Raw genomic sequence first — 16,377 nt, forward strand, 5'->3', positions numbered from 1 at the left:
GGGCTTATCACTGTAGATGAAAGATCTACTTACAAACAACACAACCACGTTGTGTCACACAATAAAGACATCCGTTGGTACTTTCTGCAGACACTATGCCTCGGTCGCAGATGGTTGGTTCCTTGGATGGCCCCACAATGAAGCACACCTCCCAGAACTCACGTCCTGGCCAGGGCTTGGTCACAGGGCTAGCTTTGCCAACGGGACATCAGCAAGCCAAGTGCAAGTAGGAGGTCGTACGATGGGGTGTGTCCTTTTGGATCCTTCACTGTCAGGCCCTCCTTCTCAGGACCCAATGTCCACGCCACGAGCAGCCCAATCTCACCACTGAAAAGCAAGAACTAAGGATCTGACCACGAGCCCCAGCTCCCCCCGCCTCACCTCACCTGCCGTGTGAGTGGGTCACCTTGGAAGTGGACCTGCCAGCCCGAGGGGAGGGTCCCGTGGAGCACAACCTGTTCCCACTGAGCCCTGTCCAAACCAGAGTCCTATCACAGCCAAGGCTGTCATGAGAGAGCTTCATGGAAACAACTTCCATCATAAAGGTATGGAAGTATTATAGAAGCCTAACAGTCTGTTAACTAAGAAAAAAAGTCCTGATCCAATAAATGGTGGTTGTTCCTTTTTGGCTACCAAGGTGATTGATTTCTGGTTTATATGTTTGTTTGTGGTTTTTGGTTTGGTTTTCGGTTTTTTTGTTTGTTTTGCAAAGTGGTTATTCTTTCTTTTTTTTTTTTGGAAGGTGGGGAAGTGGGTGTTATGCAAAAAAGAGATATGCCCTCTATCTTTTCTATTTTCCCCCTTTCTTCTTTTTTCCTATACATCTGACATTAGATAGTATATTAGTTGGCCATGGCTAGGTAACAAATTACCCCTAAAATTCACTTTTTGTCTCAAAGGTCCTGTGTGTCAGGAACCCAGGCAGGGCGTAGCTAGTGTCTCTGAGCCAGGGTCCCTCCCAGGCTGCACTCCCGGTCTCAGCCAGGCCAGCTAACCCCAGCTCCACGGGGAAGGGTCTGGTCTGCTTTCAGCCTTGTGGACACGGCGATAGTGGGATTCAGGTCCACTGGCTCCCGGCCAGAGGCACCGTCTCTTGCCACGTGGGCCTGTCCGTAGGGCAGCTCCCACCAGGGCAGCCACGGCCGTGTTGAGTACAGATACCCTGCCAGTGTAAACTAGTCAGGCTGTGGCGAAGAGAAACAATCACCTATTCTATCTTTATCTGGGGTCTCCCTGGTTAAATGGTTTCACATTTATCTTAGTACAGAACTATTTGGCTTTTAATTTTTTATCTAAGAAATATAAGTACATGCATTTAACTTTTTATGTTAAAAAACCAATGAAACCTAGATTTGCAGTGCAATAGCCTAATGATAATGCATGCTGTGTAATAAGGTTATTCTGTACTCACTATAGCCCTGGACCAAAATAGTATTACAACAAATTTCCTAGAAACTACAATAAATTGGATACGGAGTCATGTTAGAGCCAAAGAGAATGAACATATAGCTGTGCCCTTGGAGGGCAGGCAACATTCTTTCTATAATAAAGGAATAGTTATCACATATCTGGATCTTCTTGGCACCAACTAAAACTCAGCCAAAGGCAGAGCAGAGGTCCCAGAAGTGAAAGGAGAAAGCTCTACCATCACCGGTGCGGGAACAGGCGTTCAGTGGGGGAAAGGAAAAGTGAGTGGACCAGAAGTCCCCGCAAACAGCCTGCCCTCGACAGATCCAACACATGGGCCAGGAAGGAGGAACAGGGCGCGTCCGAGGCCATTCTGCACTCACTCAGGTTTTCCTGTACAGGAACATGCTGGGTGGTCCGGTAGAATCGTTCCCATCCGTCCCATTCAAGGTCCCAGCTCCCGGGCCCTCCGCCAGCGACCAGAGCTCCTTTTGGAGTCTGGCCCTTCTCTTCATCGCATGAGCTCTACCCACTGTTAACATGAGAGTGTGGACGTAGGGTCTGGATGACACCCAGAACGCCCTCCGGTGGGAGACAGCAGGCCTCTCCGAGGTCCAATGTAATAGCCACTTCACTTCCGCCCTGTCACAGTACCACTTTGAGCCATTTCTCTCAGCCACTGCTAGATCCACGCATGCTTCTTCACGTACTAGACTTGCTATGACGTGATGTCACTTATGAGTTCAGGGGAGAACTGCAGGGTCCCCTCGCGACGACGGCGTGACACCGCTGTCTCTGACTTCTCCACCGGAAGGCCCAGGTCACGTCAGACCCAGGACGTGCACACCGGGATTCGCTCTCCCTTCTCTTGGCCTCCGACACCTGCTCTCCAGGGCCTCCTTGCAGTTCAAACAAGAATTATTGGAGTCCGGCTGGTGTGACGCCATCTACTTAAGTCAGCCCTGGCCACCGGTACCCAGCTGGCTGCCCGTTCCCGTTGACTGTGAACTCCCCACCCTGTTCCTCCAAACAGTCACCAAGTTCAGTGATTTCCAACACCCAGCTGCATCACTGTGACACCAAGAGGCGGGTTCGCGTTCAAACCTGGGGCCGCAGCTTTCAAGCACTAGTCCAGGCTATTTCCACTGCCTCTGTGGTAAAGAAAACCAAACACCCCAAATTAAGCCCCACCCTTATGCAGAAGTAGAATGTCCTTCACCTTTGTGGATGCACATCAGAAGTGTTCTATACGGAAAACTCAGAAAAACACAAGTATTTAGAGCTGAGAAATTGTCATACAGCTGCCCTGCTAATCCTGTGCTTTTTAGCACCTGGACATTTTTGTACACACACATGTGTAACTAGGTGTAGAATTTTTCCTAAGCACGAGTTGGTGATCTTCTTTATGAAACACTGTGTACCCTGAACATCTGGGACCCCCTTGGACCCGCCAGCCACCCATGAGAGCGGAATGGAAATCGCCTTTCAGGAAGGCTGGGGAGGCGGAGCTTAGAGCACGACACGTGTGAGGACCGAGGCTGTCGGGCTCCAGCAGCAACGCGCCGTGCGGTTCAGAACACGCCCCCTGGGCGAGGCCAGCCTACAGTGAACTTGAGCTCTGCTACTCGTTAGCTGTTGAGTCCGGGCACGCGGTTCAGCCTCCCTGTGCCCGTTTCCGGCTGCGTAACGGAAAGGTAGTTCCCACAGCTCCCAGGGCTGTGGAGAGGACCATCTGAGCTGACTTATGGGCACAGTGTCTGGGAAAGAAGCACTCGGCCAGCCAGGACCCCGAGCCCCTCGGCAGCAGGTGACAGTCCGGGAATAGGTGGGAAAAACAACACAAGGAGGAACCGCCAGCGCCAGGACCTACTAGACTGGGGCGTACCCTCATCCAAAAGGAACCATGTCCCCATATGGGAGACCTTTCCTTATGTCGTTGTGGAGAGAAAGGAGTAACAACAAGATAGCAACTTCCTAAGGGGCCTGGCCCCTGACTTAGCAAGTAAGATCCCCTTGGGAAGCAATGGCCATGCACCAGTCCCCCCGTTCCAGAAGGGGTCAGTGAGAAACGGAAAGCTGGCTGACCCTCACTGCACTACACCGCACCTGCGGCCTCACGTGACACCGACCACTGCCACTGCTACACCCTGGTGACGGCGAAGGCCTTAGAGTGTTCCGAGAGCTAAGCGAGCCCAGAATGACGCAGACGAAGCACCTGAAACTGCAGGTTCCCAGGCAGCACCGCAAAGCCTGACTCAACAGGTCTGAATCCGGCTCCCATTTCTAATAAACGAGTCCAGGTCATGTGAGGCAGGTGGCCTACAGGTCACCCTTGAGAAGCGTTGCACCAGGGCCTGGGATGTGCAACAGCACGGCCCAGGTTTACGAGACACGCAGGGTCCCAGGGCCCGCCGGGTGCCACCGAGTCAGACTCTGCCACTGATCAAAGCGCCAGTGCACTCGGGGGCACAGCAGGCAGACAGGGCCTGCGGGCGCTCTCAACAGTAACCCCCAGCCTGCCTGCTTCAGTCCCCGCAGGCCCTCCACCGAGCGGTACCCAAAACCACAACGCTGCGTTCTGCTTTAGCTCTTCCTGCCTAGATGCTGGGAGAACAAATTTCATGAATATTGTTCACACTGGGGAAGGAATAGATGACTGTTTATAAGATTCTGTACTGTAAAAATGTTATAAAAACAATTGCGTGGAGTAAGTCACATAAATACTTAAAAGAGTTTATTATGATTATGTGTTACTGAAATCCATGTAAGTTACCTTGAACACATTCAATGCGCTGTACTTGAAAACATGAAACAGAACACCAATTCAAGTACTTCTCATATTAAAACAACATTTTTAATTTTTCCTTTTTTGTGTTTAGCTTTTTTTGACACCATAATAAAATGGAACAGAAAGAGTACATAAAAGAAAAGTTATCAGGTAGAATTTTTAAAACCGTGTACCTTATCTATCACATTTAATATCTCCAAGACTATTCCCCGTGGAGAAGCAGACGCACTGCACTCAAAGCTGCGGGATCACCAGGAGTGTGAAAGCCTGAGGACCGAACAGACACAGGCCCGGGATAGAGGGCCCACTGGCGGCACAGTGCAGCTCCTCAGCCCTCCAGGGACTGCCATCCCGGGGACACTAATGACAAGGACAGGTGGCTGGAGGAGGGGCCCCGGCCCCGGCCAGCAGCGCTGGGCCGCTCACAGTCAGGCTGCCTGAAGGTCAAGGCAACTCACAGAGACTGGGAAGGTCTTCAGACAGAGGGAGCATGAAGTTAGGATGTGGGGTGGTCCTCTCCTCGGATGCTTCGATACTTAGCCATGTCTTCTGGAAACACTTTAGAAAGTTCTTGAATCAGTAAGCTTTTAAATTTCTAAGAAGGAAAACACACACTGTCAAAATATGTTTGCTTGTGACCCATCACCCCAATTACAGATGACACCTGCGCCAGAGCCCTCCAAAGGGACGTCAATTGTGCTCGGCCCCCACGCAAGCCTCCGGCCGCTCGGCTGCTGCCCACTCATTGCCTGTGGACACAGCACGCTACAGTGCAGGTACAGTAAGAACTACCTGAAAGGAATTCCTGCTCAAATACAACTTCTTCCCTCCTGCTTCAAAGTAAAAAATGCCCCTCTTGCAGGGAGCCAGCCACAGAGGTGGAAATGAATTTTGCAGTCAGCACACGTAACAGGAATCTTCAAAGACTATTTTTAATTAAGCAATTATTAACTCAAACCACATCACACTCTCTGTGTGCAAACAGCTCGATCAAAGCTTTCAGAGCAGCTGGAAACCTGTCTCTGCCAAATGCCATGGCTTCCTGATCCTACCTACCGTGTTCCCCCGAAAATAAGACCGGGTCTTATATTAATTCTTGCTCCAAAAGACACGAGGGCTTATGTTCAGGGGATGTCGTCCTGAAAAATCATGCTGGGCTTATTTTCCAATGAGGTCTTACTTGCGGGGAAACATGGCATCAGTGTAACACTTGTTTTACCCACTCTTACAGGCAGCTAACTAAGTACGTGCCAGCATCCCACGACCTTGTCTTATAAGCTGCACTGAGGCAGCATATTCGAAGAGACACAAAACCTAGTTCAGACACACTCTCAAAGGACACCGCACTCTGACACTACAGGGATTATTTAAGATACAACTTGGAAAGTACACACACACAGCCCGCTGGACAAGCGAAAGCCAGGAAACTGCGCCGTGACTTTCACAGGTCTCAGATGAGAGAGAAGGACACCGAGTGACAACAGATACACAGTCCGTACGTAGCACCACCAACAGGACACGTCTGTACCACCCGCACGCCCTGGAGTCGCACAGTAGCATGGCGGGACCAAGGAGAACACGCACGGACCTGTTCGTACCAAGGGGGTTTCTGCTGGGCATTGCAACTCACCCAACAGTGCAAACAGTCACAACCTGCCACTGATTAAAGCTGTATCATGTCCCGAGGGTGACACCAAGTTCAACAGCAACTCAGTCCCAAACTGACAGAACAGTTCCAGCAAACGCCCCCTCCAGGGCACACTGCCCATCAGCAGCACACATCCATCACCTGGGGGCCGCGGGAAGCCCTGCGACCCCAGGGCACCACGTGACCGCCGTCACTGTCATCCGGACAATCTGCTTGTTCCGTGCACCCTCTGGGCCCTAGGAGGTCACATCAACTGGGCACACCTGTGGGCACCAGGTGTCAGCAGGAACAGAGCACTCGTGCCCTGAGACCCTGGAGCACAAGCTTCAGAGGAGACAGAATAGAGGAAAAGAAAAGGGCAAACACTCTTCAGTGCTCTCAGTAAGGAAGCTGAGGAAAGGCTGGTCCCCAAGGCCTCTTTGCAGGGGTGACATACAATGACCCAAACGATAATCAGTGTGCAGAGAGCACACGCAAGAGCTCCAGAGACAGCACGGGAAAGAACAGGAAGGAGAGGGTCTGGTGACTTCCAGAAACGGAAACGAGACCAGCGTGGCCGGGCCAGAATGAGGGACGGGAGTGGAGAGGCAGGAGGGCTCGCTGCGCGAGGCCAACAGAAACGGGAGGCCGGACAAGGGGCAGAGCCGCCCGATTAAAGGAAAAACCACACACACCCCAACTGGAACCGTATCTGAGTTAATTTAAGGAAGAAAAAAAGGACATATTTCATGTTCAAGATGCACAGTTTTCTAGACCTCATCACTGCAAAGAAACAGCCAGTTCTCTGTGGAGAACTGCAAGACAGGGGATGGGTACAAAGGAGTCTGGAGTCAGAAGCTGCACAAGAGAACAAAGATTCAAGAACCCTCCAAACCAAAGAACCAGGATTACAGGAAAAGGCCCAACAGGAGGCCTCAGAGAGCACCAAAGTGCAAACCTGAAACATTAGTTTTAAAAGTGAAAACAGTTAGCTAACAATCACAGAAATTAACCTGGACTCTCCTAAAAGTAAGGCTGCCACTTTGTTACGTGGTCTCATGCTATCACAAGTCTCACTGATCCTCAGCTTCACCTACTATCCATTACACAATTCAGAAGTCTCACCTGTGGAACCCTACGAAACAGTTGATGTTCCCCCCAGTACAGACCAGAATGACCAAGTCCAGTCTATTAGCCAAATGCGCTGTGTCAGGATTTCTGTCCATTCTGACATCCTCTTCTGTCCACGAGAGCCTTACCTTCATTGTGTCAATCTTGCCTTTCACTTGTTCATTTTTCGCTAGAGCCCTCTCCAGGCACTCTTTGGTGTAGAGTTGTGGGTTTCGACCTTGATCTATATATCTGCAAACAGGAAACATTTCAATCAGCACTCCCCTGGCTGATACCTACTCTGTTTTCTTATGGAAAAAAGAAAACAGTTAGTTATATATAACTTCGCATGGTGCTGTGTAGACAACACTGTGTCCAGGAACCAGGTGAATTAGGAGGCCTTCATTTATACAGATCCAGATGATTCGATGTCATGTCACTTCTAGAATATGACGGACGCGTGATGTCCCGTTAACGATCTCTTACAGATCACTTACAAGCCGAGTGAGCTCCACAGCCACACCACTTCACCTCAGAAGCACTGGTGCTTTTCAAAGGCATGTGGCCACGACCTTCTCGGTCTCACAACAGCCTGTGAGGTTGGGCAGCTCCTGACAAGCGAGAACTAAGCCTGGGCCACGGCTTCAGACACCAGCGACATGGGGAGCCCGGAGAGCGTACCAAGATGCAGCCTCCACTCCAGGTCCCCCGTCCCGTCCTCTTAGGAACCCTGTGTGGAGGAGCCTCAGGCTGGAGGGGGAAGGAGCGGAGAGTTACAAGCAGGAGAGCCAGGCCCCACGCACCCCAAGACTGATTTACAAACTGGTGCACTGCTTTCAGAAAGCGGAGGAGGCATTCTACTTTCCCAAATACCCCTGAATGTAACTTGAATGTAACAGAGGCAAGATGCTCTCCAATTATTTCTAACCAGTATAAAAGTATTTCTTGAAATTGTTAACATTTGTCCCCGAAATTTCTTCATTACCCAAACGATTTCATTAAGCATACTGCCTGGATAAATATCCCCATTTTACCAGGGTGGGCTACCTGCCTACCTCTGTACCTCGAACACCTTCAGGTTGCTCAGCTAAATAGAATCATTCATTACAAAGAAACAAAAATCACCACCACACTAAGTCCAATTGATGTATTTTTATGCTTCAGTGAAAAAAGAAAATTATCACTTAGATTAAAGACACTGTTAAGTTATGGTTAATGGCATTAAAAACCAGCCTTTCACTGGACACAATAAATCACAAACTCAAGAAATTCCGTCGTATTGCAACGTTTTTGAAGTGATGGAAGAAAAGCAGCAAAACTATAGTTTTGATTCTAAACAGAATCCATCCATTTCTGGGAACAAAAATCCTGACCGGCTCAAAGTGTTCCTCACTAAACAATCACTTCAACAGCAGTAGCGTTCGGAGTAGGCTCTCCTGAGAGCCGAGGGTGAACCCCACCTCTGCCAACACGCGTGCTGGCCAGCCGGGCCCCGGCTGCCGTCCTTGCCTGTGTTTCAGGCGGTCAGTGTCCCACAGTGCGTGCGGACGAGGCCACTGTGGGCCTGAAAACGCCTCCCACACTGCACCACACAGCAGCCCTCAGGCTGTCTCTGCTGCTGGCAGCGCCCAGAGGCCACCGCATTCCCAGCACCCCAGATGAGTCTCCACGGTCCCTTCTGCCCACCTGCCGTGGCTGCACTGAGCTGGCCCGGCCCCACTGCCGACTGCCCTCCAGCACTCTCTCCCCGTCGTCTCCCTGTCACCTGCCCCACCTGAGACTCAGGAGTTACTGGCCTCAGTCAGGACATCCAGACTGCACACTTACGACCAGCACAGCACTGAGGACCCTCCAAGGATGGAGAAGTGGCCTCCACCTTCCCTGCCTCACAAGCCGGCAGCCGGCGCCCAAGTCCAGAGCTGTAACGCACACAGGACCTTCACGCCCAGCTGAAGCCAGAGAACTCAGTGGGACCAACTGAGAGCACGCAGAGAACATGACACCACGCCAGCTGGTGAGGACAGAGCCGAGATCGTGAAACCTGCAGCCTGTGTGGCCTCTCTGCAGACAGCTTCGCAGCTGGGTTGTAACTTGGACTTGTACCTCTGACCTTTTGGGGTGTGAAACAACAAGAACTTTTCCTTTACTGTTCAAGGAAATCAGTGGTTTACATTTGCAGTTTTACTGCAAAAAGTACTAGAATGTTCTTGCCAATCCCAGCCAGCTCTGGGAGTAAGAGGTTGCCTGTCCCAGAGAAAATGGCCCTGGTCAAGGAAGCACAAGTCCAGATTTTAGTCTTGACACTGACAAGCTAACAGCCCATTGCAGTTACTCACCTGTGAAATCAGGGATGTGACAACCAAACCAGTGTGCTAAAGCCTGGACTGAAAACAACTTAAGCAGTTTATTTCCCGGAGGCATTCTCTGGGCCATGACTTAGGCGCACACACTGTCCCGTAGAAAACTGAACGGCCCTCCCAAGCTCACGTGGCCGAAGAACATTTCTCTTTTCCAACAGAGCGGACATTATCAGCTCCCAGAACTAGCCCTCCCAGAGCACTTTGGCCGACACCAGATCACATTACTTTCAGGTTGTTTCTGGCTGTAATTTTTTTTTTAATTTAAACGATAGCTCACTAAAGACTTTTTATCTTTTTCAAGGAAAAAAGAAAGTTATGTGGCTGTCCTTTTGTCTAAGCAGGACTTTGAGAGCCTATGTTTTCCACATATTTAATAAGCCTCTATTCACGTGAAACGGTTTCAGTAATACAATATTGAGATTTTAAATTGTTAGTCCCATTAAAGCATACACTCCATGAGGGCAGGTATTTCTATTTTCTTCACTGCATATCCCCAGCACGTAGACTGTGCCCACGGCGCTGCACGCACTGAAACACCCACGACTGAAGCAGTCATTATACCATAAGCAAACAAGAATTATGCTCCAATGATATCAGAAATGGTACTTACTCAAAAACTTCTAAAGGTACAGTAATATCATGAAGTTGCTGTCTGCACTTGTCAATATCCTGTAAGCCGGTGACGATAAAATTCCTGGGGGGAAAAGCAAAAACGGGGCATTTGGTTAACTTAGATGACACCGTGAACACCATCCACCTGGCCAACTAGGGCTGCACACAAGTTAGTCCCACCGGCGAGGGTTGCTCCGCAGAGCTCAGCGCGCTCCCGGCGACGCCCGCCTCCCCCGGGGCAGACTGCACTCCCCAGAGGACCCGGAGGAAACAACGGGAGCGAGTCCCACGTGCGCAGGGAGGGGCTTAGGTTAGGAAGCACGAGTCCCACAGATGGGGCCCCAGAAAAGACACTGTTTCGTCTGCCCATGAGAACGTCCCCGAATGGCCCGCGAGGAGAGGATCCCGCAAGGCGAAGCCAGCAGGCGGGCCGGCAACAGGCGGCGGCGGCGAGCCGACCCTCTGCGCTCCGGTGGGAGCGGGCTGGGCGGGACCTGCCCAGAGGAGGGCGGGCGAGGGGCTGCGGCTCTCCGCCCGACCCTCGCTCCGCAACCCCGGTCCCCCGAGCGGACGGACGCAGGGATCGGGCCGCTACTCACAGCTTCTGGTTGAGCCCGGCCTGGCTGCTCGGCTGGAAGTCGCTGACGATAATGCCCAGCTGCCGGATGTTCTCCACGAACTTCTCCAGGTGCTCCTCCAGGTGGTCGAACTTCTCTGCCATGGCCCTGCCGCCTGCACCGCCCCAACCGTGACCCTGCTCCGCCGCTTCCGGCTTCCGCCCGGGCCCGCTATTACTTCCGTTTCCTCTGAGGGCGGGGGACGGGGCTAGCGTCGGGGGCGTGTTCTGGATGGTGGAGCGCCGTCTGGGGCGGGGCCTGGGCGCGGGGCGGGGCCTGGGCGCGGGGCGGGGCCTGGGCGCGGGGCGGGGCCTGGGCGCGGGGCGGGGCCTGGGCGCGGGGCGGGGCCTGGGCGCGGGGCGGGGCGAGCAGCAGCCCCGAGCGGCCCAGGTGAGTGGGCCGGCCAAGGATGGGTCTTCAGGGCTCTCCCGGGTACTCTAAGGGCCACAAAGAGCCATTGGTGAGGACCTTCAAGGACTGGCTCTGCCTCTACTGGTCCTGAGCAAGTTCCCTAGCCTCTAAGCCTGTGTTCCCGTCCATAAAATCAGGAAAATGAGATCTGACAACTATCTGAGGTTAGAGAAGGTAATGCCAAGAAAAGGGCAATGGAAGCCCAGTGGGTAGGGCTTGGAGAGAGGAGCTTGTCCCCACATGAAAATGACTACTTTTTTCTGATATACAAATTAAAGTTACTCATTGTCAATAATTAAAACAATGTAGTAAAAAGTGTAGTGAAGAAAGTGAAAGACTCCTGAGCTCCCCCACCACCACAACACACACACTTAAGCTGTCTTTAATATCTTGGAGACCATCCTTTTGTGCATTTCTGTACATACAGGTGCAACTGCCTGCGGAAATGGGCTTGCTCAGCTTCTCGTTTGCGCACCCGCAGGCTGCTGTGCAGGGTCCAGCAGACCAAAAAGCAGATCAACCTGCTGTTCAGACCTGTGACTTTCCCAGTAGTGATTTGCCATCCCCCAGTGAATAAATTAACAGCCAGGACAAGTCACCTTGACTTAAAGCCTAGTGTCACATTTGAGGCCTTCTAGTACTAACTGCTGCCAGTGCACCAAAGGTCTTGGTCCCCTCCATGCCCCATACAATGCAGCATCTTCACAAAAAGCACCCCCCCATGAAAGTCCTAAAGTTTGCATGAAGGACCCTCCGTTGGAATCCTTGAAGGCAGTGCTGGCCTCCCTCTTTCCTCTTGTATATAATTAACCATCACGTCTCCTAGCTCTTTCTTCTCCCAAGAGGGAGATGGCCTCCCACTCAGCTCTTCTTTCCCTGATTCCTGCCACCTTCCTAGGTTAGGCCCTTACCTCCTTGTGCCAACTCTAATAAAACAGCACCCTATGGGGTTTCCCTATCAATGAAGAATAACCTCTCCTACTTCACTAAGTTTTTAGTAAACAGCTGTTCATTGATCTTACTAAATTTCCCCTTTGATCACATCCCTCTTGCACTTAAGAAACTTTTATGTGCATTCTTCTAGGATTAACCATGTTTGTTCCTACAATAGCCTGTCTGGATTCCTCAAGCCCAAGTGATTTCACTTTTAGTGAATACCATAATAATCATCATCTTTTCAGTTCCTAGAGTCTTAGGCAAAATGAGGGAGCTCATTTTCTAAATGATCTGCAAAGTTCCTCCCAGCTGTGACCAGAAATAGAAACCCAGAGAAGGTAAGTGATTTGTCAAACTTCCTAAATCAGGGACTCAATCCAGGCAGTGGACTGACCTGACAAGGAAGCCTCTGTTCCCACTCTGAATACACAGAAATGTCAGATACAGTACCACCCTCCTGATGTAATGACACTTCAGGAGAATTTTAAAACAAGGTAGAAATAAAATATTGGACAAAGAAAAATAAAAAAAAAGATGATTAGGGAAAGGTCAGAATATGAAGTTAACAGTCTTTCTCAATTTCATAAGAAAGAGATAGCTATTGATGTAACTTAGGTTTTGTTAAGTATTTATTCTTAAAAATTAAGGGTTTCTCTGTACTAGAATATATAATTTCCAAACTAGTAGAGAAGGGGAAGGGAATAAGAAAACAACTCAATAGAAGGCAAGAAAAAGAGGAACTAGGTGGAGCAAAGAGCAAGCATGGAAACCAGGAAGCACAAAATAAGATGAAACAATCGAAGACAAACATGTTGCTGATCATGGTGAATGTAAACAGATTTAAGCACTTGTTCAAAAGAGAGACTTCCTCAGATTGGAAGTATTTTGTCTTGTTGTTGCTTCAATCTAGCTATGGGGTTTTTCAAAGACACACCTAAAACAAACATACAGAAAGGCTAAAATAAAGGCATAGGATAGAATAAGACATGTCAGGCAACCAAAAGAAAGTTGTTAAAGCATATAATATTGAAAATTAATAGAAATGTAAACAGACTTTTTTAATGATAAAGGGAAGAATTCACCAATATAATATACTAATATCAAACTATCAGCAACTAACAACGTAGTCTTATGATATCAAGCATGAAATTGGGCAAATTATGAGGAAACATTCAAAATCCATAATTATAACAGAAGATTTGGACTACCTCTAACAAAAAATGATAAGTCAAGTGGACCAAAAATATATGAAGACTATGGAAGACTTGAATAATATTAATAAATGTGATCTGTGAAAAACACTGAGCTCTGAAAATACATTGCTTCCAACCACATATGGGATATTTATAAAATTTGACCATTCACTAGACCACTAAGGAAGTTTCAGAAAATTCCAAATTCTATCACAGAGGCCAGATTTTCGGGCCTCAATGTAATTACAGTAGAAATCAATGAAGTTCTTTACTTTTTACACACACACACTTGAAAACCAAAACACACTCTCTGAAATCACTTATGGGTGTACATACATCTGAATTTGTATAGGCAAGACCCTATTTATATCTGTCATCTTGGTGTAATTATTAATAGCACTCCCTCTGACTATCCAAAGTGTCTCAATTTGATTGATACATTATATGGTCATTCTACTTAAAAGGGAAACTGTAAAATATTTTGAACTGAATGAAAAGTACTTCTTATCAAACTTCTGCTTTGTTTCTAAAGTGATACTTTGAGGGAACACAGCCAGGAAAAATATACTAGGCTTCCAACTCAAAAAGACAAAAAAAAAAAAAGAAAGAAAGAAAACGAGAGAGAAATCAAAAGTTCAAATATCACATAGAAAGGAGTGATGAAAGTAAAGACATAGTAATAAAAATGAAAACGATTTCACTAGTTTTCTTTCTACTCTCATTAGAAGCTAGAAGGATGAATAGTAAAGAAAAGCTGACTGTTAAAAAGATTAATCAAATAGACATACTCTAGCAAGTCACATCAGGGAGGCAAAAAGAGAAAATAAACAATATTATAAATGAATGAGGGAACATAACTCAGTTACAGGAACACTTGATGTTTGCATTTAGAAAGCTTGGAGAATATGTATAAGTTTCTAAGAAACTACCACAAATTAACTTAAGAAACAATAGGAAATCAGAATAGATCTTAGCCTTTCAATAAACTAGCCAATAGACAAAAATCTCTTTCCAAAAAATGATCAACATCAAGCCCTGACAGCTTTTTGCATTAGTTTATTCTCTTTTTCATCAAACATTAAAGAAAAAATAATTTCAAACTTACCCAGATGATTTCAGAGACTAGAAAAAAAAAAACCACACATCCAGCTCATGTTTAAAGAGTTGTATAACTTGATATAAAAAGCAGACAACAAAGACAGTGAAAAAAAAGAAAATATAGTCCAATCTTCCTTCTGAAAGTAAGTGCAAACAATCCTAAACAAAATATTGGAAAACTGAATCAAACACTGTGTATCAGCTGTCTATTGTTATATAGCAAACCTCCCCAAAACTTAATGGCTTCAAACAACCACCATCTTCTAGTTTGCTCCCAAATCTGTAATGTGGGTTGGTTACAGCATTCCCAGCTGGCCTCTGCTGCACGTCACATCTGTGGGGAGACTTCACTGGGGCTGGAGGACCTGCCTACAAGATGGCTGACTCCCATGGCCACCATGGTGGCAGTCGATGACAGGGAGACCACAGTTCCCCTGCCTGACAGTCTCTCTGAGGACTTTGCAGGGGTTGCCCACCTCGTGGTGGCTGGGTTCCAGGAGCACGTAGCTCAGGAGAAGCAGGCAGAAGCTGTACTGCCTTTTATGCCCTAGCCTCAGAAGTCCCATCATGTCACTTCCACCGTGGTACATTTAGTTTCCTGAGAGGGAGCGTCAACCCGACCTGTCAAGGAAGAAGTCACATTGTTGGGAAAGCAGGTGTAAGGGGAATCGTGTTGAAGCCATTTTCAGAAAATACAACCTGTCCCACTTCATACTGAAAACTGATGATGACGATGACGAAGTGATGTACTGAGCTTTCCTAGGACTGCATGAATGATTAAGTACCATCAAACCTATTTTATAACTGAGTCCATTAAAGAGTACAGAAGAACAACATCTCCAGGAGATTTTGTCAGCGTTAGAAAACGTCCAAACCGGTAGAGCAGTTTAATGAGTTTATTTAAGCCAAATTGATAACAATTGCCAGGAAGCAAAATCTCAATGGATTGAGAAAATGTTCTGGAAAATGGCAGTTTTACACCTTATTTTATACATTCGAATCAAAGGAGGAGACGTAAGGAGGGTTACGCGGAATCCATTGGGGTAGGTTAAGGGAGTGGGAGAAAGCAACTGGGGAAATCTCTGGGATTGGGTAAAAAGTAAAACAGAGAGACACATACTTCTTTTACATTGGTGGGTACAGGATAGTCAATAATTCACATTTACAGTCCGTGGAGATGGTATGAGGGGAACAAGATAACAACGAGGGGTTCTGTGGTCTCCTGCTCTAATGAGGTGGGCTGCGCCCTGAGACGTCCACAAGAAGGGATGACTGACATTCCAAGAGTGTATTATCTTAGATGCACAAAGACAATTTGTCAAGGAAGCTACAGGCCTAGGACAGGACTACCTCCCATGACCGCTTTTAGTTAGAAATTTCTGTGTTCAGACCATCCTATGTGGTTCATTTTGGTTTCTGAGTTTGTAGGGCCTGCCACACTGGCTCAGGTTTAGTATGTGACCCCTTTTTCGTCCACAATTTTTTAATAAGACATTAGATAAAATTCAACCCAATTTATGTTTAAAAAAAAGAACAAGAAAGAAACCTCTGAGAAAACTGGAAATAAAAAGAAACTGCCTACATCTAATAAAGGATAAATACTAAACACAGAAGGCATGGGACTTAATGAGGACACTGTCATCCCAACTATTCTCTGGAGTCTGCTCTTTTTGACATTGAACCTCCTGAATTGCATTTAAAATTTCTATTTTATACCTTAGCTTCCCAACTATACTTTAGGCACTGTAAGGACAGGAATCTAAACTTACATATGCCCCAGAGTCCCAAACATATGCAAACTAGCTCAATAAATAGTTTTTTTTATCATTTGAAGGCTACAGAAAAGGAGACAAAGGCAGAAACGGACAGAAACCAAATGCCTGTTTTCCGCTATGAACGGAACTCCCGAGGAAGTCATTCTTTTCTGGGGAGATGGATAGAACCTGGCAGCAACTTGCTTTCCAAATAATTACCAGTTTTGACTTACAGCCCATCTGCCGTGCCCTCTCCTGTTTTCTGCAGCATTTAGTGAGCTGTGCCTGGCATCTCGTGTACTTGCATGTACAGCCTGCGACAGGCCAGTTTCTAAGAGCAGTTTGGCCAAAGCAAAGGTTGCATGGAGATGCCTGCACTGCTGCTTTTGCCCTGCCTACTCACCGTCACCCTAGGGCTGTCAGCATGTTACCTGTAGCAGTTCCCTGACGCTGCTGCAACAAAG

The 16,377-nt window shown here is 47.9% G+C and overlaps 1 protein-coding gene across 1 annotated transcript; it reads right to left on the reverse strand.

Annotated features, from left to right (window-relative positions):
* Positions 1-4,199: 4,199 nt before the first annotated feature.
* On the reverse strand, positions 4,200-10,697 carry MED10 (mediator complex subunit 10). The gene is made up of 4 exons (XM_033109784.1): positions 10,504-10,697; positions 9,903-9,986; positions 7,082-7,184; positions 4,200-4,790 (listed from the first exon to the last, which is right to left on the reverse strand). Exons 1-4 carry the CDS (start codon positions 10,623-10,625, stop codon positions 4,692-4,694), a joined length of 408 nt encoding a protein of 135 aa, XP_032965675.1. The 5' UTR covers positions 10,626-10,697; the 3' UTR covers positions 4,200-4,691.
* Positions 10,698-16,377: the final 5,680 nt, after the last annotated feature.

Source organism: Rhinolophus ferrumequinum, chromosome 7, assembly GCF_004115265.2.
Source record: "Rhinolophus ferrumequinum isolate MPI-CBG mRhiFer1 chromosome 7, mRhiFer1_v1.p, whole genome shotgun sequence".
Taxonomy (NCBI): domain Eukaryota; kingdom Metazoa; phylum Chordata; class Mammalia; order Chiroptera; family Rhinolophidae; genus Rhinolophus; species Rhinolophus ferrumequinum.

What these genes read in the sequence shown, in the direction of transcription:
- MED10 (XM_033109784.1), bottom strand. Translation starts at nt 10,625, where the DNA reads ATGGCAGAGAAGTTCGACCACCTGGAGGAGCACCTGGAGAAGTTCGTG. An exon ending in GCCGGGCTCAACCAGAAGCT is followed by an intron (nt 9,987 to 10,503) that starts GTGAGTAGCGGC and finishes TTTTCCCCCCAG; the next exon opens with GAATTTTATCGTCACCGGCT. An exon ending in GCAAGATTGACACAATGAAG is followed by an intron (nt 4,791 to 7,081) that starts GTAAGGCTCTCG and finishes TTTCCTTCTTAG; the next exon opens with AAATTTAAAAGCTTACTGAT.